This window comes from Taurulus bubalis (assembly GCF_910589615.1).
Source record: "Taurulus bubalis genome assembly, chromosome: 15".
Taxonomy (NCBI): Eukaryota; Metazoa; Chordata; class Actinopteri; order Perciformes; family Cottidae; genus Taurulus; species Taurulus bubalis.
The window spans coordinates 6,639,617-6,662,509 of record NC_136603.1 but is presented as its reverse complement, the minus strand read 5'-3'; the positions used below and the strand labels follow the sequence as shown (position 1 = coordinate 6,662,509).

Sequence of the window (22,893 nt, the reverse complement as noted above, 5' to 3'; positions counted from 1 at the left end):
CAAAAATGAACACGCGTTTGAAGCTTATAGCCTTCACTCGCGTTCAAATACTGCGCTGATCATCACGGTGCAGAGGGAGAAGTCTTGTTTTAACTCTCCGGCATTGACCCATCCCGCTCGGGCGGAGGTAAACCGAAAGTGAACATGTAATTAATCATCACCGTAAACTAAATCTGTATATTTGTTTTAATACAACAAAACCCTACATTCATTTTCGGATAGACATTTGACAACTTTCCAACAACCACAACGTTCCCATCGTCCCTGGACCCTCTCCACTGCTGGTTTCACTCCGTCATAAAAATAAGTTTATTAATAACTGAGGGATGTTGTCTTGTGTCGTAAATATCTTAAACACATGTTGTTGATTTTATCTTCAGTTGAATCAATGACTGTTCTCAGGAGAGCTGTTCAATGATGAACTATCACGGGTGTTCCAGCACTATTCATATCGGGACTATAAAGCCAGTGCCAGTGGGTCGTAAGAGGGTGTTTATCGCGCTGGTTTTTGTCTCACTGTGATGTAGTCTTCCGTGAAAGATATTCCCCTCGAGACAGCCGGCTTCGTGCAACAGGGCAACCCTTTTGAATCGGATAGCCGGTTGCGCGAAGAGGTGAATCCGCCCAGGCTGCAGTCAGCGGCGCTCCAGACGCGCGAGGGGTCCGAGGCTACGGAGGTCTGGCTTCCCAAGTCCGTGCGCGCGGTGGGGTTTGGAGTTGCATTGTGGCGAGCGCTCATTGCGCGGGGTCTGATGCGTTTAACGGAGGTCGTTGGACGTGATTTGTGGGTATGCGAACGATCTTTACGCACAGTGCGAACGCCAAAAAACTTGAATGCCCTGACCGTCTCTGTGCCGTGGCGACTCCTTGTCAGGGCAGCAATACTTGCTGTTGCCCGACCACAGGTGTGCAGGGAACCAGGACTGTTTGTAGCATAAACTAATCTTTAAGGAAAGACCGTATGTGTACTATGTCATGGTGTGACTCTCCTCCCTTTCATGTATTTAGAAGCAAAAACAATCTCCTTTGTTTTCTCATAGCTGATAACTTGTCCGAATCAATTCTTATAATCTCTCCTCAAGGCCACTTCCTGCTTTGAGATGCATGTGTTTGTGTACACAATTTACAAAAGAGGGAATTGAGATAGGGCAGCTGTGGAGAAGTTGGTTGCATTCTAGGTTTTATTGATTTAGGGCTTATTCAGGAGCCTAGCTGAGGCTTTTTGCAGATCTCATGACTTGGATTGAGTGGCCAGTCTGCCAAATGTTGTTTTTGAGGAAAACAGCATACAGAGAGAACAGTGGAGGCATTCTTTACGTCACACTTCACCTCTGATGTGAGAAGATATGCTCTGTGAACATGAGGTGATATGGCCTCAACGTGTTTACATCTTCACATATAATGGATAACTGCTGGCACTGTATGTACAATCTGAAGCGACATACATTTCCTCTCAAAGGAAGTATGACTGAGGTTTTATTGAACAGCAAAAATCCAAAAGGAAGTCGTGGCGCTCAGGGTAAAAGAGATTAACTTCAACAGCAGGAACCGGGTCTCTCTTCCACCTCCCATCAGTCATCGCTGCTTTTTTTAAACCATGACCACAATCTTTCCCTGTAACCAAGTAGTTCTGCTTTTCACCATGACTTGGACTTAGATATTCTGTTATTTTTTTCTGACAATATACCTCATTTTGTTCTGGGGACTTGATCAAGCTCCCCTTTGAGGCACCAGAGAGCCACTGGAGCCCACACACTGCTCAGCATCAGGCTGAGGATGAAACTTTTACAGATGCCTCTGCGGCGCTGCCTCCGGAGATATGAGCAAGGCATAGTGAGACAGAGAAGTGTATATATATATATATATATATATATATATATATATAAATATATATATATATATATATATATATATATATATATATATATCAGAGAGAGAGAGAGGGAGAGAGAGAGAGGGAAGCGCAGTAGGGAGGGATGGAAGTAAAGGGGGAGGAAGTAGCAGAGACAGAAACAGGCAGAGGGAACGGAACGGAAGAATGATTTTTTAGCCTCGCTGTTTGATCCTGTTTCTTCATTCCGTTTGATCACAGCTGTGCCTGCAAGGGAGATAAACGGACATAATTGGCCACTCAAGACCAGCTGTCTGCCTCCATAGTGTCTCTGCTGAGATGTGCTGGATGATGAAACAGGCTCACTGCGATGCACAGTGTGAGAAGCTATAGCAGTGGGGTGACTGGCCCACCGGTATGCACTCGGGACTGGTTTATAAGACTGGGTTTGACAGGCAGTCCGAAGCAGAGGGGAAGACATTTCTTGTCCAGCTTTTGGGGGGAAAGTCAACAACTTCAGTAGATATATTCTGTGCACATATATAAGAATTGACTTCATAGACGTTTGCTATTAAAGAAGTTGTCCGCCACCGTGTATCCTGACTGAGACCAGGTTTCCTAATGCATTACTTATTGTTTAGCCTGGAGCCTTCGTCCCACATCTAACTCAACCCGGTGCTGTGTTGCCCCGTGGGGCCGGCTTGTAATAATTAAATGTTACATTGGTGGAGGTCATAATGCTTTGTAAGCTTCAATTGGCCATCAATAAAACAAACCATCCATGTCATTGGTTCACGCGGTGGGGTTGTACCCAGTTTTAGCTCACTACATAATGGACTGACTAACTGCCTGTAACGCAGTCGTTCTGTCTGATTACTTTGTCTTAGAAATATATTGTTGTCTTTTCATTAATATGAACTTGTTTAACTCCCTGTAATTGTTTGTTTCCATGGGTAATTATTCAGTGCATATCAAGATTGGCAAGCATACTTCAGAAAGGCTAGAAATACATCACTCTATTATGCCGAGTGAATGAACACTATTAGGAGGAAAATATATTTTGCAGTTGACTATAAAAAGAAAGGTCAATTCTGTAATCGGCTCATCCATGAACGTTTGTCTATGTATTTCCCATATCTTGTCATAATTTCCCATGATTGTTTGGTCTAAATCACTGCTGTATTATCAGAAAGGCTTCACCGACATGGCTCGTACGTTGAAACAAGGGAGCAATGCAAAGAGGAGGAGGGAGCAGAGATGGAGAGTAGAAGAAGGATGGAGAGAGAGAGAGAGAGCGAGAGGGAATCGTGAGTGTTTGGCTGTACCGAAGAGAGAGGGAAAGCGAGAGAGCATGAGAGGGCATTAGTGAAATAAGAGGAAAGCAGCAGAGTGTGAAGAAGTAGTTGAGTGGAGCCACCTGCAGTAAACCAACCCAGATTTATTCCTCCCCTTTGTCGAGCACAGGGGGGGTTCTGGCCAAGGTAAAGCACATTATTAAGAAATACTCTGATTATAGTTTAGGCAAAAGGCAATTTTCTAAATGATAATCTTGAGAATTAAATGACATTACAGTTGTATAGATTTTTTCCTTTTTCAGCTTCAACTCGCCACATTGAGACCGTAGAACAAACCAGACGGTTTCTGTCACAAAGAGGTCATGAAATACATTCAGGAAATTAAAACATCAGTAAACGGCGATGGTTAGATTGAAGTCTTAGTTGACGCCCGAGTACGCTAATCAGCGGCAGGCGACTCACGTATTTCACTTGAGTGATGCGGCAGGTGTTTTCCACCAGGCTTCAGGATTACAGGTCATCCGCATTCATCTCATGATCCAGACTGCTGTGTACCTCGTCTCCTTTTTGAGGAAATGTCCTCAAGAAAATACATTAGCCATTCAACTTAAAAAAAAAAAGAATCAAACGAGAAGACATTAGCCTCTCAGTCATTGGAATAATAGTGGTTGAACAACAGAGGGCCCGGTCCACTGGCAACAACCTAGTTTGCAGTGAGCGACTAAACATTAAGCAAATTAACCTTCGGCACAGTCTCTCCCTCTCTCGTCTGTAAAAGGGGAAGGACAATTAGTGGGTCCAGCAGGATGTTCTAATTACAGTTATCATGTCATTAGTAAACTGTTAGTATTCCAGTGTCTTCATTGGCCATTGGTAATGACTGGAGTCTTTAGAGAGGATGGGAGCTCAGTGTGTGAGCGAGCATGTGTTCTTGTTTTTCTACACTTCTGAAGCACAAATGTCCTCGGAGGGAAAGAGGGATCATGGGCATCTTTCAAATGAGGACATTTGCCGTGTCCTCGCTCCTTTTTTGAAGCCGTCGCCCGGACAAATAAGAATGTTTGTGCCTCGTAAGCCGAGCCTTGTGTGTCCTCGGTCGTCCCTGCGGAGCAGCGGCGTGCCGGGCCACAGGTTGTTTTCCTTCTTCGCTCTCCCTTCACGCTGAATCATCCCGTTGTTTTCCCCTCTTTTCATGGCACTTCACCTCTGCTTTAATAGGACGCTCGGTCTCTTTCTCCACACCTCCCTCTGTCAGTGTTCTTTCCCTCGCTCCGATTAGGAAACCTCCCTCACCTTCTGTTCGCCCACTTTGCACGGTGGGAAATCCTTTTAATGTTTTTCATCCGCGTTGTTTTCACTCTCGTCTGTTCTCACTGACTCTTTCAATCGGTGTTTTCTCATCCTCTTTTCTCTCTGGAAGAGAATAAAGCTCGACTGTTTGAAATCCATTCACACGGTTTGTTAGATCGACTTCATTCATACACATCTTAAAAGGCTTATATAGGCTGCTTTTCCTTTTACAATCGTTAAAAGGAAAATACAAGATTTAGATTCCACTGATCAACTCCAATTCTACATAATTGACTCTTTAGTACATTAGGATGATAGTTCTATTGGTAAAGGTCCGAAGTTTTACTTTTGTGTCAATCACAATGTAAACTTTTTCAGACTAAAACTTGGAAGATTCACCAATATCTTAATAAGTTTCTGTTCAAAATAAACATTGGTTGCTTCAGCAACAAAACAACATGGTTCGGTTTAGTAAAAGATTGTTGGTTAAAATAAGTACTTTTGTTATATAAAATACCAATGTTTGTTACATAACTGGCGTTAGGGATGAACAGTGAAATAATCCACATGAACCGGTCTCCTTTGTGAAAGTCATAGTTTGTTGTTTATCCCTCCCGGCCGCCCGGCGGTGACTTTCTCGCTGCTTATAGTGCGTCAGTCGCTCTGACCGTCTAATAATCACGCAGCTGGGTTTACATACAGACACTTAAGGGTGCCTCTCTGCGCTGGTACCAGATGCACAGGTAGCTACGGTATTTGCCGCGTTGAGAGACAGAGTACAACAAAAAACACAGAACAGTATGCGACAGGGCTTTTTCTATTGTATGAGATAAGACTCTGAAGAATACCTTTCTTTGGGTGCCAGGAACCCACTGTACCAGAATCTAGTTCACTATATAGACTAGATTGGCTCAGCCCACAGGTCGTTTTACAGCAAGGCCCTGTTCACTAAAAAGTGAGGCACGAACATACAGTTGTAAATGACATACAGCAAAGCTCTTGACCCCATGTCCGATGGAATGATTAAAGCTAAACTTGAATAGGACTGTATAAACACCGTGTCAGCTGAAGTTATTAAGGACCAGATAAGATGGGGCCCCTTCTGCTCTACAGGGCCATCGCAGGCAGATAGTAATGCCCTTTAAAGGCTCCTGTGATTACAGTTTAATATGAGACTGTCTTCCCAAGGAAAACAGCAGAATAGTTTCAGCAAGCGTCCCAAGATGACATGTGTTTACGTTCAAGTCACAAAGCCCACCAGCGGCGGGAGCGCCGTGCGGTTGTTAGAGAGGAACAAAGTCTGCAGGCAGGAGGTCAGGCCTTACACGTGTCACATTGTCACATCGTAAAACAGATTTATTTTTCCAACAGAGATTTGTTATGCTTTTGGAAGGCACGGACGGGTGATGTCATTCTGCCCACAGGGGGATCAGAAAATGCTTCTGTGTGGCGCAGACAACGTGTTTTGACATTTAATTTGTAGGACTTGTTGGCTGGTGAACCTAAATGGTGCATATAGTCTGCACACAATTCCATTTATTCTGATTATAAATCGTTTATCTGGACGTTGAAGCTGTTGGTAGTTCAGTTGTCCACTTTGGCTGATCGGTCACGTCCCAAACCAATTCATCCAACCTGTGACTCTTCCTCTACAGTCAAACTTTAACATTGCTTCTACCGTTTCCTTCCACACCGTTCTTTTTCGTCCCCTTTCTCACACTGTTCTCCTTCAGTTAGCTTTTCACTTAGTCATTGTTACCCTGTTATTGATCTTTCTCTGTATCTCCCTTTAACCGCTGTCATATTCTCCCTCTCGACCCACTAAAGCCCCGCAGATCCGCTTTGTCTTTGCTCCTGAGTTGAGAAGCTTCTTCTCATATCAGTTCTTTTTCTGTTTCAAACACTCATCCTTCTTGTTGTTTTTACGACTCCTTGTCTCTCTTCTGTCCATTTACCCATCACTCTTCGTTTCTTAGACTCTTTGTAGTCGTCTGCCATCTCTCTCTGTTTTACACATCTCTGTTCTCGCTGTAGTTTTCCACTGTGGCTTAATGCAGGGCACCTGGAGTAAAGCACTACCCCACCTGTGTGTGTGTGAGTGTGTGTGTGAGTGTGAGTCTCTGGGAGAGAGTTGTATTTTCTGTCCAGTGAGCTTTTCTGAGCTGCTGACTTTCTCTTTTCAGATGATGAGAGACAGATGTTCTGGCATTGTGCTCGCTTTCTTTCCTCCTGCTCGGCCTCCTCCTTCTCTTCCTTTCTTTCTTCCTCTCTCTCTCTCTCTCTCTCTCTCTCTCTCTCTCTGTCTGTCCATTCCTGAGGTTCCCCAGGTTTCAATGACTAAAAGCTCCTTGGTTGTGATCCAAAGAAGACATTTCAGCCTGTTATTTTCAGTGTTTCTCACATCCCCAAAGACACGGCTACAAATGTATCTCTTTCTACCGTTTAACGCCTGAAGCGTTTGTGAGTGCTTCACCATACTGGGACTGAATCCACCCTACTGGAAATGCTTTGTGAATAGTAAGAAATGCGTAGAAATCAATGGGGAAAATTGGCATCCCCCTCCCCTTCAGGCTTTGATGCAGATGGAGTATATTGATTGATAAATTCAGGGACCTTTTTGCATCAAGGTCACAATAATGAGAAGGTGAGGCTCACTCTGCTGTCTTTAGTATTGGGGCCAGTGTTGATGGACAATCAAATAACAGCCCCGTTTCCCACATGCTCTCTGGTGAGCTGGGTGAGGCACGCTTGCTCACTTTCATACACAAACACTTACGAAACCACTAATGCTTTCATTATGCCCTCTGGCCAATGAACATAAATGCGGTATGGTCCAACAGAAGAGTTCTCACAGGCTACCAAATCGATTGCGACACGCTGAAAAGTGTCTCTTTACAGTCAGATCAGACTCCCTAATTGGAGGGGAAATTAATCTGTGATAGAGAGCTAAAAAAAAACAAGGTCAGGCAATTTGCATTTGGGGACAACAAACAAGGATCTAGTTCAATTCCTCAAAGCGGTTCCAACTGGAAGCCTGTGCGTGTTGTTCCCCGTGTTTGGGACTGTGTGCGACTGTGCCTCTCTGTGTGTGCATGCTGCTGCGCATGCAAGTTTTTATTACATCTCTGTATGGATGCTTCTCTGTTGAGGTATGCGTATGTGGGGAAAAGTTGCTGAATAGGTGTTATCAGGATGCAATACTAAACGTGGTGGAGAGACATAAATAATGCAGTGACCTGTCTTATATCCCTGCTTGACTGCTTAGCACCGTTTACCACTCTATTCCGTGTGTGTGTGTGTGTGAGTGTGTGTGTGTTTGTGTGCGTGGTCTGAATTCAATGACGGCCCAGCCAGAGCGTTTTTCAGCCGTTTGTGCATTTTATTATGGATATGTGGTCTAAATACAACCTCCTTGAAGATGCTGGGGTGTTTGTGTCTAGGGTCAAGAGAGACGGACAAACTGAGAAATGTTGTTAGTGGCTCTTAGTCAGTGGCAATTAGTACGTACAGGTGATGTAGTGTAAAGAGAACAAAAATAAGAAGGCTGTGGTGGATGGGTGGAGCTAAAAACACCAGCCTTCCACTCAGGAGAGGAGTTGTTCGTGCTCCCGGTGAAGCCAGAGGTCAACGTTGATTTAATTGTCACGCGACGTCCGTCACTTCTTTTTTGAACCCAAACTACAACCTTTTACTAAACCGAACCAAGTGCTTTTGTTGCCTAACCTTAACCAAGTCAGAATTGTATTGCCCCCCCAAGTGCGGTGTGTTTAGGGTGTGATGTCATCCATATACTCATCACCTCTGTGTGTGTCACTTCCTGCCCTGTTTGGAGGTGATAAACGTTGGATGACTCTGTGTGCCTGGAGATTGATAGAGCCTCTAAGCAGAGCAGACACAACCCTTCATGCACACAGAGAGTCTGCCTCTCCATCACACCAGCCAGACACTTGCAGGTGTTGTCTTTACCGGCTGCACGCCAGAGGTGAACACGGGAGAGGAGCTGCAGTTATAGTCTGACTAAAAATATAAAGACTGCATAAACAGACAAAGAAAAGCACGACACCGACAATTTTACCACATTTATCAACAGAAAATATGAGAATAATATAGATAGACTTGTATAGGCGTGCATGTTATTGTGTCCACCCCCTCTACTGTGTATCTATCCACTGGTGTGTGAAGGAAATAATTAACCCCCACTGTCTCGTTCAGAGTTTCATCTGGGGACTGAATCTAATGAAAACACATTTGCACTAGACCTATCCCAGCTAAGTAACAACAACTAAGTATGCATTATGAGTCCCCAACCAATTTGTTTATGAACCAGTGACATTTCTTTAACAACCCGAGATGTTTACGCCTCGCATCGGAGCAGCATATAAGCCGGATTTTTAGCTGGCTAGGCCGTGTGCTAAAAGTGGTGTTTGGCTGATGCTGCTGTGAGATTCCAGGGTGGTTAAACACTAATCCAGGTGGTGCTGAGATGAAATGCGTCTGGCCGGGTTACATAGGCCGTGTAACTCTACTCCTGTATTACTGTATGTCACCAGGGAGACTGGAAACAGATAGCAGGAGATAGACACGACTAGTTGGCTCACAGAAGGACGGAGGAGGGAGAGGCGGGCAGAGGCAGAGCGATACAGAGGGGCGATCATGAATTACTTGCAGGCAGCGTGAGGTAGACACCAGATATAGATGCCAAAGTGTCAATCACTTTGTGTGCTGTGTATTGACCTCCACTCTAATCCTCCCTTCCTGGCTCTTGAGTGTGTATGTGTCAGTCGGTGGGCATGTAAGCAGCAATGATAATAAAAAAAAAAAAAGAAGGGATTTTTGATGCTTGTTTTTAATTTGTTTAGAATGCGGTGTCTGATAAAGTGTTTATGCAGTGTGTGTGTTAATGTTTGCATGTGTGACTCCTCTCGGAGTAGGTTTACAGTAGCCGGTCTATTTATAGTGTTCAAATATGTGGTGTTCTGCTGAGTAGTTTGACTTGGCGATGTCACCCCACTCAGCACAGTGGCAATAAATATAACGTCATATAGCACAGCGGGCTAAGCGGTGGCACAGACCGAGAAGTTACACACCGTTTCTTTCTCTCTATGTTGGGATGAGGAAGGTTTCCTGAGAGACATCTAGCCCTGATTGAAACTATCCTACAGACCGTCAGAGGCTCGCTTGTGTATTTGTTTCTTCCTCTCGTCAACTGGAAATGATCTAAAGGGGTTGCTCACCGGACAAATTCTTCCCAGCAAGCGGCTGACGTTCATAGCTATTCTTATTAGTACAACATGGCACATCATTAGCCCAAAAATATTTGACTCCTCACACTATGAGTAGCCGGTTAATTAATGTACGTCATTCCTCGAGACCTTTGGTGAAAGTGCTTTTAGTGTGTTTGTGCCCTCATCGTGGTTTGAGCTTCACATAAAATGTTTATTGTTTTAACAATATTGGTTTACAAAACAGGATTATTATCATTATGGACTATTTGACCACTAACGTCATTTTCTGTTTGATTTTATTACGTTTAATGCCGCCGTCTTGTCCAGGACTCCCTGAAGAAAGAGATTTTGTTTTCTCAGTTGGAAAATCAAGGTGGAATGATACAAATAATAAAAACGTACAGTTTTCAGTTTTTGTAAATCAAATCAAATTAATGTTCTCCTGAACAAAGGAAATACCACAACACATGTGTTTTTAGTTTTCTCCCTTTACCAAAACTATGTCTAAAATAAGTAATTTGTCCGTAAACACCGGATGGCATTATATTATTACGTATATTGCATACTTATATTAGATTGGGGCAGGGATTTTTGAGGATACTAACAACCTTGGCTCTTGAGGGCCTTCTGGCAGCTGGCGGCTCATGCTGTGCCATTATATTGGAAGGGCTTGTACTTAACAAAAATGGCATCCACCATGATGATTTAACTTGAGGTTTTGCAGATGTTAAACAATGAGGAAGTTCAGCTCACATTCAAAGTCTGCAGTCAATCAAACAGGGCAGCCAGCATGGTGTACAATAGATGCTATAGATGTAATACAGTAGAGTTGTGTGTGTGTGTGTGTGTGTTATGCCGTCGGGTGTCACTGATATATATGAGTTCCCCCGTCTTTGTCGGGGTACATCTGCGGCAGTGAATGAGTGGCATTGTTTGTGACACCACGCAGACTTATGACCGCTGACAAGTGGATCCGCTCTGTGACAGTAGCTGTGGCATCTGGAGGACCCGCTCACTGTGTGTCTGTGTGTGTGTGTCAGTGTGTCAGACTTCATGGGTCAGAATGGACTCTTTGTACGTCGAAGATGCTGAGCTGACCTTTCACAACTACATCCACATAGACAACACTCCCCTTTGTTCCTCATATCCTGTCTCTGCAAACACAACTGTTATCTGCATTTTATCAGCGTTGAACATTTCCCCAAGTGTGAAATCCTCTTTAATGAACAAATATGTGAGAAAAGAAAATCATTTGAAAGAGTTTGTGGAGAATGTTGACTTGCTTCTGGTCCGTCGTGATAAGCAAAAGCATTGACCCCGATGGTATTCTACACTTACTGCTGCTGGGATTATTGTTGTTATTGGAGGTTTATCTGATCAGTCTTTCTATGGCATTTATTTTTGCAATACAACATTCTGTCTTTCGATAGTAATTTATTTCTTCGCCCCCATATAGTTCCTAATAGATTCTCCCATCTGTTTGTCTTAAATAAACATGTTTCTGCATTCACTTGACTTTTGTGTGAGACTGTGATAATGATTTAGATCTTCCTGTCTCTCTCTCTCCTTCTCCATCCAGCGCCTGAGCCATGCGGTGGCCTTTTAGATGCCAGCAAACCCGACTACATCACCACCACCGGCTACCCGCTGGAGTATCCGCCTCACCAGAACTGTCGCTGGGTCATCACAGCACCTGAGCCCTCACAACGCATTGTCCTCAACTTCAACCCACACTTTGAGATCGAGAAACTGGACTGCAGGTAAATACAGGGTGGATGGATGGATGGGTAAATGGCAAGGTCCATGGATAGATAGGTGCATTTTAAAGCCATAGGATGGGCAGCAAACTAGGGGATATGGAGGGGAAAACAAGTTTAAAAAAAGAGGTTATATTAGGAATCTTTACTCCAAACTTCTCTTGCTGTCTCTTTGGATCTTCTGCCTCCACCAGCCTGTCTCTGTGTGAGAGTTGGGGCATGAGGTGAACTTCAGCCCACTCTCCTCCTGTTTTTCTGGCTTTAGCCATCTCATAATAATCACTCTGGGATCTCCCTTGGCCCCCTGTCTCTAATTATCAAAGTCTAATCACAACACATTTACTGTTCCAGGATAGTTTTCACACTTTGGAAGAATTAACACAGATTAGAGGATTTGGTGTCCATCATTGTTTTCGGGCTGTTTGGGCTTCGGTTTCACAGTAAAGCTGAAAGAACGGCCGGCAGTTCTGCAGCATGCAATGAAAATACAGCACACAGACATCAAGAAAAACAGGCATGCTGGGAAATCGTGGGAAATGCAGGCAGAAGGGATTCCTATTTAAGCTTACTGAAGGAGTGGTCATAGTAAAAAACGTTTTTTTTATAACTTACAAGGTACATTAAAGAATATGAAAGAATATTCAAACATTAAAAACTGTCTCACTGGGCGTTTTGAGGCAACATGTGCAATAGTTTCTAAAGCAGCACTCTTCCAAGTAATGTGAAAGTTAACACATTATAAGTGTAAAGAATCCAAAATGTGATCCATTTTCCAGACACGGCCACGGCTGCAGCTTCTAAATTGCCAATTATACCAAAAGTACAACAATATGATTACAAGTCTAACATTTATATAGCAAAACCAATTAGTTTATCAACAACTGCAGTGCAGAAGGACATTTTTAATTTTAAGAAAATGTGGGAAGATGCTGAGACGGAGGAAGCTCCTAGTTATCTAAGCGGAAGACATAGGCCGGAACGCAAAACACAAAAACATCTAAATCATCTCATCGTTTGCCTTAAATGAAACTGCCGGCCTCTTCTCGTCTCTGTACGACCGCCATGACGTGTATGAATGCGTCCCACACATGGTAGCCTAGAAACGAGACCACTGTCTCTCAGGAATCTAATGGGTGAACGTAAAGAGCCACATACAAACCCACTGACACAGGCAAGAGGACAGACACACACACACACACACACACACACACACACACACACACGCTTACACTTTACCCCCCTCTCCGGTTATTTCTCTGTTCCGGTGCTTTCCCCCGTCCAGTTAGCTGTATCAATTATAGATGGGTGAATTTCCCCACTCAGATGTACCAAAATCATTCAGACATTTCTTTGTTGGAATTGAAGCATCAATATTTCACTGGCTGGCTGTTTGTTGAGAAGCTGAAAGGTTGAGAAGGCCCCGCTGTGCTGTGCTCTGTTTTACTTTACTTTCGCACTGTGCTGTGGAAATGAAAATCATGCTTCTCTGTCTCCCTGTCATCGTCATTTTTCAGTTTTACTCTGCAGTTCTTATCCTTGGATCAGCTTTAGTAGATACTCTCTCTCTCTCTCTCTCTCTCTCTCTCTCTCTCTCTCTCTCTCTCCCCCCCCCCCTTGTCTTACTTTCCCCATCCATTTAAAAGTCCACTAGTTTCCAAGGAGGAGGAAATCTGGCTCGGCTGCCAGAAACAATAGTCTCTGATTTATTTATTACGCTCTACACATACATACTGTGTGCGTTTGTGAGTTTTTCTTAGTTTAAGTTTGCTTCCAGTCATGACAAGTTAGATTCTCTGAGAAGTAATCTTCAAACCACGCCAGTAGGAGTGAGATATTTGCAGTGTTGGTGGTAACAACTCAACTCTAATAGGCCGTTATTTACAAGTGTCCTACAGCGCAGAGCTATTTAAGTCTATGGGGGCCCAACGCCTGGAGTGTGTGTGTCCGTGGTAGGCTGAAATTGAGCTGTTAGGTTCAGAGGGCAAAGAGGCCAAGGAGAAGGAGCAGAGGGTGCGTGTGTGTGTGTGTGTGTGTGTGTCTGCGGGGAGGGCGGCGTACGTGGTCCCCCCGTCCGTCCGTGATTTGTCAGCAACAACCCCGACACAGTGTCGCTGTCTCAATTTCAAGTTCAGATTCATTTAATATGAACATGATCAATATGTTTCTTTTCTCAAGTGTCGAAACTACAGCTTGGGGCGATAGAACACGGCTGTTAGTCCTCAGTTTATGGAGAGGAGAACACACACACACACACACACACACACAAAGACGACATTATGAATATAATATTCCTCTGTGCATCACATTAAAAACTCATGATATGGTAGCAGCCGTCTTGCACGAACACATTTATCAACGCTCGCGCACACACAGACAAAAACAGTGCTGTTATGAATCTGCACGCCCCGGCCAGCCAGGGGTGTGTTTTTTTCTTCTTTTTTTCAAGATGTCACTACGTTGAAGCAATTTAATCTATTATGGTCCTGATTGCAATTTAAGATGGTAATCTGTAATCTATAACGTATCACATTTTGTCAAGCACTCTGCCGACTCTGCGGGCAAAAATCGATGTCGAGGTGGTCGGACGGAGAGAGATGTTTTCATTAGGATTCATATACAGTAGCAATTTAAGTGCGACGAGACAGCCGGGGGGAGCGAGACGGATGAAAAGGAAGCCTGTGCGCCGGCTGAGATCAGTAAAGCCGTGGTCAATCATGACCCACCATGACTTCCCCTTTCCCTTCACATGACAGGCACCACCGTAGCACATTAGGCAGGTTTCAGTCATCGCCCGACAACTGCAGCCGTGCTGTTTGTCTAGATCAAAACCACATGAAGGACTGGTACACAGCCACAGGAGACTGTGCAGTTCACAACCATACTTTTTCATTTGCAGTAACAGTTGATATAAGCTCTAAGGTCTGCAACTGTTCAAAGAAACGTCTACCTTATTGAATCTAACAGAGCTGTGTGTCTGGTGTGACTTTTATTAGTTAGCACACCTTAGCCTCCAACTTCAGAGAATCACAGAGTTTGTGCTGACATTGGAAAAGTCCCTCACAACTCCTTTCGGCAGTTATTGTCGACCACGATCACATTCACTTTTAGGTGTAGTCAGCGACTTGGAATAGTTTGATATTTGGGGGAATATGCTTATTTGCTTTCTTGCCAAGAGTTAGATGCGGAGATTGATACACTCTCATGTCTCAGAACGGTATCGATCCTCTCCTCTAAGTCTTAGCAAGAAAACAAATAACATAATATAATATATAATAATATATAAAATAATATCAGAAAAGTATTTCTTTAACCCTGGAAATGAAACTAAGACATCAACATTTTAAGTCCCTGCACAGCAACAGGTCCAGTTCTAGTTTGAGATGTATTCCTTTTCATTTAGAGTTTTTTAAGAATGTATTGGAGGGAAAAGACACTTTATTTAAAATTTAGAATAGCGTAAAGCCTAAATGATGTATGATGCAGATTCATCTCGTCCATGTGGCAACTGTCAAGATAGTTAAGGTCAAAGAACTGCTACAAGATCCTTTTTTTTTTTTTACACTCCGTAGCCTTTTGCAGCAGTAGTTCGTTGTCTGCTTCACATTTTCCTCTTAGCTCACTGCACTGCTCTGTCTCCGAAAGCAAGATCTCTATTTGGAGTGTTTGAAAAAGAACATGCACACACACACACACACACACACACACACACACACACACACCTACACACACACACACACACACACACACACACACACACACACACACACACACACACACACACACACACACACACACACACCTGCTAAGGGAAAAGTGCAGCGTCAGGGTCCGTTGAGGGCAGGCTCAAATCATCCTGACAGCTACCTCCTCTCCTCTTTCCTCCAGGCTCTCTCCCTCTCCTCTCCTCTCCCCTCCATTCATCTCACCCTTCCTCACCTCTCCCGCCCCCTCACCACTGCCCAATGGACCCCATCTATCATCTTTCATCTGCTCTTGTGCTTTGCTCTCTCCCACCTCCTTTCCCCCTCCGCCTCCCTGCACGCTTGTTTCTTCATCACCTCTCAACTCCTCCTGTCTTCCTCTTCTTCAATCTCTTCCATCTAATGTCTCCCCTACTTTCCTTCCCTTCCCTTCTTCGCTCCTCCTCACCTCCATCCTCTCGCAGCGTGCCAATCTTTTCATTATTCAGCTTTGCATATGAGAAAACACATGCAGGCAGCGAGCCAAATGCCACACTCTGTCTCCCCTCCTCTCTTATTTCCTCATCTCCCTCTCCTCCCTTTGTCTCCCTCTTTAAAAATGCACATACTCTTCTCTCTTTATCATCCATAGACTTTTCTTTCCTCAGCATATATCTGTCTTCATCCTCTTTTATCCTCCAGCCTCTGTCTATTCATCACTTAAATCCCCTTTCTATATGTCTCTCTCTTATTCTCATCCTCTCCTCACGCTCCACCCTCTCCCCTCTTCCTTTACCTCATATCACACCAAGTCAGACGCTCTCTGTAATATTAACACACACATGCACACAAACGCACAAACACAGAGAGGTGCAATCATTTTGGGGCTCTCAAATAAACTCATGAAAGCACAACAAGCAGACAGGCACGTAGGCAGCTTCACGGCTATGTGGCTCACACAATGAGTGTGGAGTAAAGCAGAGAGTTAAGAAGTGATTTATATGACAGAGAAGCTGCAGTCAACGATAATGGTTTCACTAATGATTTAGACCTTGTCTTTCTACTCTGCCTCAATCAATCATTTAACTTCATGCTAGATCTATTTTCTGTCCTCAACTCCTCTCTCTTTTCTCTCCTCCTTTCTTGTCATCTTCTCCTCTCTTTTTCAATCGTCGTCTCTCAGTAAACCGCCTTTGTGCAAGTCTGCGAACCTTGTAAAACATGTAAAGGACATGCATTGTGATAGAAATCTTGGAATAGTTGATCATACGCACACGTATAGACACACCCGGCTGGCAGGTGGAAGTCCTTGCTTCATGTGCCAGGAGGAGAGCAGAAGGTGGAGTGATGTGATGTGACACTGGCCTCAGGGCGGAAGGGGAAACGAGAGAAGGTCGGGGGCAGAGATGAAGAGACTATGACAGAGAGAGGAACAGCATTTGGTGTGACAGTGGATGTTCGGTTACCAGCTGTGGGCATTTAGCAGCTGCCTGCATGTTTGAATTAACATCACAGCGACTCCACCAGCAGGCGAGCCACGCGTCCAGACAAGCATCCCGAGCACAACGCTGAGAGACAATGTTATTAGAAAGCTGCAGAGAGAGGAGGAAGGAGAACACCTTCGGGCCCAGATGTGCCGTACAACACAGTTTAGGCTCATGATAAATCAAAATTCCCTTTAGTCGCCTGAGCAGGGATGCAAACCGTGCCTTTATACAGTCGTGATCGCGGTCACATCGCCTCATTTGTTGCAGTGAGAGGCGTCTTGCTGATGTTATGACACATAAATCAGAGATAACATCATTTGTGTGCCAGCGAGCGCCGCGTGATAACTTTCAGCAAGAATTTCCTCCAGGCAATCAATAACTCAAACAAATGAAACTACAAATGTTAAAGTTCACTTCAAGCGCATATGCCTATGCGGCAGTAATTACTGTCTGTGAGATTTAGTAGCTCTGACTGGTCAGCAGCATGCGGTATTAGGCTTTCCTTCATGTTTGTGGTGGATGGTTAAGTCCAGCAGGCACTCCTTTGAGTTCTTCCAATACAGCAGCTTTGATGTGTGAGCTTTAGTCAACTTGAGGCGCAGTTTGTTTCTTCAAAAACACACTCCGAGTGCATGAACTTCAGACACTTGACACTTCCAATGATTTGCAGACACACGCCATTGGAAGACAGAAAAAAAGGAAGCCGCTTAAAACTTGTCCAGCGCAGTCAACACCGCAGATTTTGAGGAGACATGGGTCCAAAATCACTCATTCACTTCACTCAACAGTGTGCTGTAAAAGAGAGGGGTCTGACCCTTACTAATCATTATGATTGTGCAACCTTCCCATCAATAAAATGCAGCGCATTGCATTCTTGGATGTCCGTGGCATGTACACTACATCGCAAAGAGAGAGTGACTTTGACGAAAACCTGGGGTCACAGAAAAAGGTTAGAAATGTGAAGAATTGTTGGGCTCCAAAGTGGATTTTAGGATATTCACTCTCTCTCTCACTCACTCACTCACTCACTCACTCAGGTAATGATGATAATATCAGTAGTCTGATTTACAGACACTCCCTGAGGCCCTGAAGGTCTGCCTGATCAATGTCTGTTACTGTAATGATTGTGTGTGTGTGTGTGTGTGTGTGTGTGTGTGTGTGTGTGTGTGTGTGTGTGTGTGTGTGTGTGTCTTTGAAGGACTGACCCTGATCAATGTGTGTAAAGCCATAATGAGGAATCGATTGGTTGTCCTGGAGACTACTGCTGGACACACACACACACACACACACACACACACACACACACACACACACACACACAGTCCATCTCTCTGCAGTAGTAGGCCTATTACTTGATAACAGTGAAGTCAGTCACTCTCTATTAACTGCTCCAGTGACAGACTGACTACGGCTGCTCTTCCCACACAGGTATATGAAATATGAGATATACTCTCTATATAGAGGGTGAGTGTGTGGGTCATGTACTCATAAACGTGAACTAATGCATAGCAAATTAAAACACAACAGTGTGGTTCTGGGCCCCCACACAGGTCCATGCAAGGAAAACATTTGACAATGATTCACTTACTGTGGATTCAATTTGGTGCTAATGAAAACAGTGGATTAGAACAAACCAATTTTTTTCTGAGACAATAGCTATGATGGCTGTATGGACTCCTAATTCAAAATGCAATATTAATATGCAAGAGGCTGCCTTAGCTTGGATTTGGTGTTTAAGCGGTGTCTGTGAACATTTTGAATTCTCTTTCAGGCTCGGTGTTTCAAATACTGTACACTGGTAACTTATGAATGTGTGAGTGTTTGAGATGTCTTGTCTCCAGGGATGTATATAATATATAGTAGAATAATAGGAGCTTTGTGAGAAACATCAGTAGCCGCTGCTGAACTAGAGCCCGTGCCGTGCCTTATGGGAATTATCAGCGCCGCTGGAAGCGTCTTTGAAGAGTCAGAGAAGACTCGGCTGAAGGTGGCGGATTCAGCCGAGTCTTTTCTGACTGTTCTTATCCTGACTGCAGTGGCTGAGTGGCGGCGAGGTACAGCAGTGTGTGCACTGGTAGCTCCGATAGCTGTTAGCCGCTAGCAATTTGCTAAACAAGCCGCCCAAAAAAGCATCACTAGTGGCCGGTTAAGAGTAAGCAGGCAGTCAATGGCAGTATAACATGGGTAGTAAAAGGTGTTCTGAAGTGTGAGCCACCAGAACCATGACAGGTCTTTGAGCAGCCATAACCCTTAATATTGTGCGGTTTGCTGCAGTCGAATGCGAGATTAACCGCGGACAAAAGCGGACGCACACAATCACACACACCACCGAACACTAACCCTGACCTCTAATGAAAACGTAATAAAGCAAACGTCTTCCCTCATTTGTCAGAAAAAAATGAAACCCATTAATAGTTTTGTAGAAACATCCATTTCAAATTCCAGTGACTCTCTTAAACTGCAGTTAATTTCATAATAAACTTCACAGTGTGCTCTTAGCTAGCCAATAGTAAAACAACTTCAGTTTAATCAGTTCAGTTCAAAGTGTATTTGCTGCACAAGCAATTAGGAAAGTAAGACAACGAAACAACAAACAATACATTTTGACCAATTCACAATTTATGATGTTTTTAAGGGACTTTCATTCTCTTTTTCTCACCAGCGAGAAAACACTGCCACACATTACTACAAGTCTGGCCTGCTGTCAGCTCTTATTAGTGTGTCTGTCTGTGTCTGCAGACGCTCTGGCACCCCTGATGTTTGAAAGAAATGTGCAGGTGTAAGAAGACAACTCCCGACCTAAAGAGAGAGAGAGGGAGAAAGAGAGAGATAACGTGTGAAAAGCAATTAAGACCAAGGCAGAAGGGAGGAGTAGGAGGGAGGAGGGGTGGAACCTTTTCCTTGGTTCACGTCAGACAGGCCTTGGAGAGCTTTCTCGCTCACAAAACAGCCCTACCCCCAAAACACACACATACAGACACACACAAGAACACCTGAATCACAATGTCAATTGTTTTATTAAGCTTTAAATCCACTTCTTCAATCTGTGCTTGCAATTCATCACAAATGCTTGCCTAGCTGTAACCGCCCGTGTTACGCATTTTAAGCAAGAAACAAGCAGCTTGTACAACTGCTTGTCAACAAGAGAATTTTGTGTAACGGGTGGGAGAAATGAACTTCTTGTCATTCCCTGTGGCAAGTCTGAGAAAAATCTCTGATTGGCTGCAGTGAAATATGTTGGGGGAGAGGAGAGAGAGAGGGAGAGAGAGAGAGAGCGAGAGAGAGAGAGATGGTGATGGGATTAAACAGTTTGTTAGACGCTGTGTCCCTCCTACACACAGACAGATTGTAGGAAACCTCAAACCCCTCTGCAGATCCATCTGAGCGCACGGCCACAGGCTCTGTGTGTGAACCAGTGTGTTTATGTGTGAGACCGAAAGTGTGTGTGTGTGTTTGTGCAGGTCTCTTGCGTACGTGTGTGTGTGTGTGTGTGTGTGTGTGTGTGTGTGTGTGTGTGTGTGTGTGCTGACTTAGAAGGGGTTGTGTATGTCTGTCAGGCTGTAGGGAGGGAGGAAGGGATGGAGGGGACACCTGTCTCTGTCTGTCCGAGGGGAGGAGTTGGCAGGGTGAATGCAGTGTCATGTTCTCTCTCTGACCAAGTCCACACTGTGCCGGCCGAGTTTGAAATCTTTTTTTCTTAGTTTAGCCACACCCCAAAATAGAGCTTAGAATGGAGAAATCTGTCCTAAAGCACGTTTTAGTGTGGAAAATGATTATATGAGTCTGCTCAAGAACTATAGGTTTGACAGTTGATAGATTAACTGTCAAATTAATCAATCGATCTATCCATCTTTCCATCCACCCATCCATCTATCCTCTGAGCTTTGTTAATAAAGGGTAGTTTTAAATTCAAATATTCACGAATTCTAACATCCTCTTTCTCCCCAATCTCTTCCCCCTCTCACCCACACGTTGGCTCTTTGCCACTGAAGGGAAAAGGGGACAGAGAGAGAAAAGGAAGAAGTCAAAGAATGATTGGGAAAAAGACAGCGCTGAAAAGTAAAACACTGAAAAATAATTAGGGGAAGAGTGAGCCAGGAGGAGGAAAGAAAGGAGATCTTGTCAGGATACACGACTAGCCGTTAAACAAAGTCGTCATTTCACAAAAGAGGAGGAGGAAACTGTCGCCGGGATGAGGCGTTCTCTTGGGAAAATATGACAGGAACTGCGACACATGCACACGTATGCAGGCACACACAAACACGCACACAGATGCACACACACTCACACACTCACACACATGCTCACAGTGCAGTGACAGCTTGCGTCATGACTGTGGTGTTATAGTTCCATGCAAAGCAGACACAAAGCATGATGTGAGAGTGGGAGGTGTCTGACCCTCATTATGTCGGGAGCTTGCTCACCTGTCAGAAAAACACAGAAAACACACACACACACACAAACTGCATGCGCATGCACGTTGAGAACCAGAACAAAAAAACACACACTCTTTGTGCGTCTATACACACTTCACGCTGTGTCTATGCACACTATAGTTCTCATCTGTGGACATGACGAGGGTTCTGTTTTATCTGCTGCTATTGTCTGCGGTCCATTTCCTTTACAGTCATCACCATTGATCATCAATTGATTATCATCAAAAATGCTATTCACATTAAGGTGATTTACCTCCCATTTTGGGTCAAAAAGCTAGTTCCTGAAAGTTAAGCCACAAAAATAATAGTAGTAGCAGTAGCAGTAGCAGCATTAGCAGTAGTAGTAGTAGTAGTAGCAGTAGTAGTAGTAGTAGTAGTAGTAGTAGTAGTAGTAGTTGTAGCAGTAGTAGTAGTAGTAGTAGCAGTAGCATCCGTAGCAGTAGTAGCAGTAGTAGTATTTGCAGTAGTAGCAGTAGCAGTAGTAGTAGTAGTAGTAGTAGCAGTAGCAGTAGTAGAAGTAGTAGCAGTAGCATCAGTAGCAATAGCAGTAGAAGTAGTAGCAGTAGCATCAGTAGCAGTAGCAGTAGTAGTAGCAGTAGTAGCAGTAGTAGCAGTAGCAGTAGTAGCAGTAGTAGCAGTAGCAGTAGTAGTAGTAGTAGTAGTAGTAGTAGTAGTAGTAGCAGTAGTATTAGTAGTAGTAGCAGTAGCATCAGTAGTAGTAGTAGCAGTAGTAGTAGTAGTAGTAGTAGCAGTAGCAGTAGTAGTAGTAACAGCAGTAGTAGTAGTAGCAGTAGTAGCAGTAGCATTAGCATTAGCAGTAGCAGTAGCAGTGGTAGTGGCAGGGCTCTCAAGTTTTTAAGACAGGTAAGAGTGACATCTCCTCCATGGTGAGGGCAGCGCGACCAGGTCATGTTTGTGCGCTACGGCACATTAAATAGCCTAGAGTTTTTTTTCAGTGTGAGAAATACGATGTGTGGCGGGAGGGCGTGACTTAAGACCGAAATGCGTGACAGTCACGCTCAATGCGTGACACTTGAGAGCCCTGTGATAGTACATACAATGACCCGAAAACGTCGGGTTACTCATCGCTAATACCTTCGGCCAGTGTCAGCGTTAGTTTCCCGCTCTAGCCAGCTAACTAGCCCGCTCCCGCTAACTTCTGCTAGCTCCCCGACAACCACCGAAGGTATCGGGACCAGGCTCGACACCCGACTTGGGCAGAGGGGGCGCGGGCAGTGGCAGCGGGCAGTAGCAGCAATGGTGGCAGCAACGGTGGCCTGTAGCAGCAGCGCTAGCTAGCTAGTGTAGCTAGTAGCAGCGGTAGGTAGCTAGCGCTGCTACTAGCTACACTGACCAGCCGTAAATGAAAAAATAAATGTACTTACGGCGAGTTCAATGTCAGTTGCTTCCTGCAAACCTATCTCTCTCGTTTTCTCCGGGTGTGTGTGTGTTTATCAGAATAGTGTGTGTGTGTGTGTGTTTATCAGAATAGTGTACTGTATACCACAGTGAACCTGGAGATTAGTTTTTCGCCACCTGCGTTCAGCTTTCCGACACTCTCTTTTCTCTATTCTGACCAGCGTGGCATTTCTCCAAGGGGATCTTTTCTTACCCGAGACAACCTTCACCTTAGTGGGTGCAATGGCATCAATAACATTTTAAACTTTAGAATTGAAGCCATCCACAAGCTCATTGACTGGGATGCAAGAGAGGGCTGGTGTGGAGCAGAACTTCTGAATAAATAGTTCACTGGTGTTTTCAGTGATGTAACCAGGGCTCTCAAGTTTTTAAGACAGGTAGGAGTGACATATCCTCCTCAATGCGTGACACTTGAGAGCCCTGTAGTGGTAGTAGTAGCAGTAGCAGTAGCAGTAGTAGTGTTAGTAGCAGTT

At 44.3% G+C, this 22,893-nt stretch overlaps 1 protein-coding gene across 1 annotated transcript in view; it reads left to right on the top strand.

Annotated features, from left to right (window-relative positions):
• The window catches only part of LOC306748160 (neuropilin-2-like), a gene marked incomplete at both ends in the record, with an annotated part of 89,360 nt that overhangs the window by 184 nt on the left and 66,283 nt on the right, over nt 1–22,893 (top strand). Inside the window, one exon of the mRNA XM_079231292.1 lies at nt 11,221–11,401. Within this exon, the coding sequence (XP_079087418.1) occupies nt 11,221–11,401 (181 nt within the window). The remainder of the gene's footprint in view (nt 1–11,220; nt 11,402–22,893) is intronic.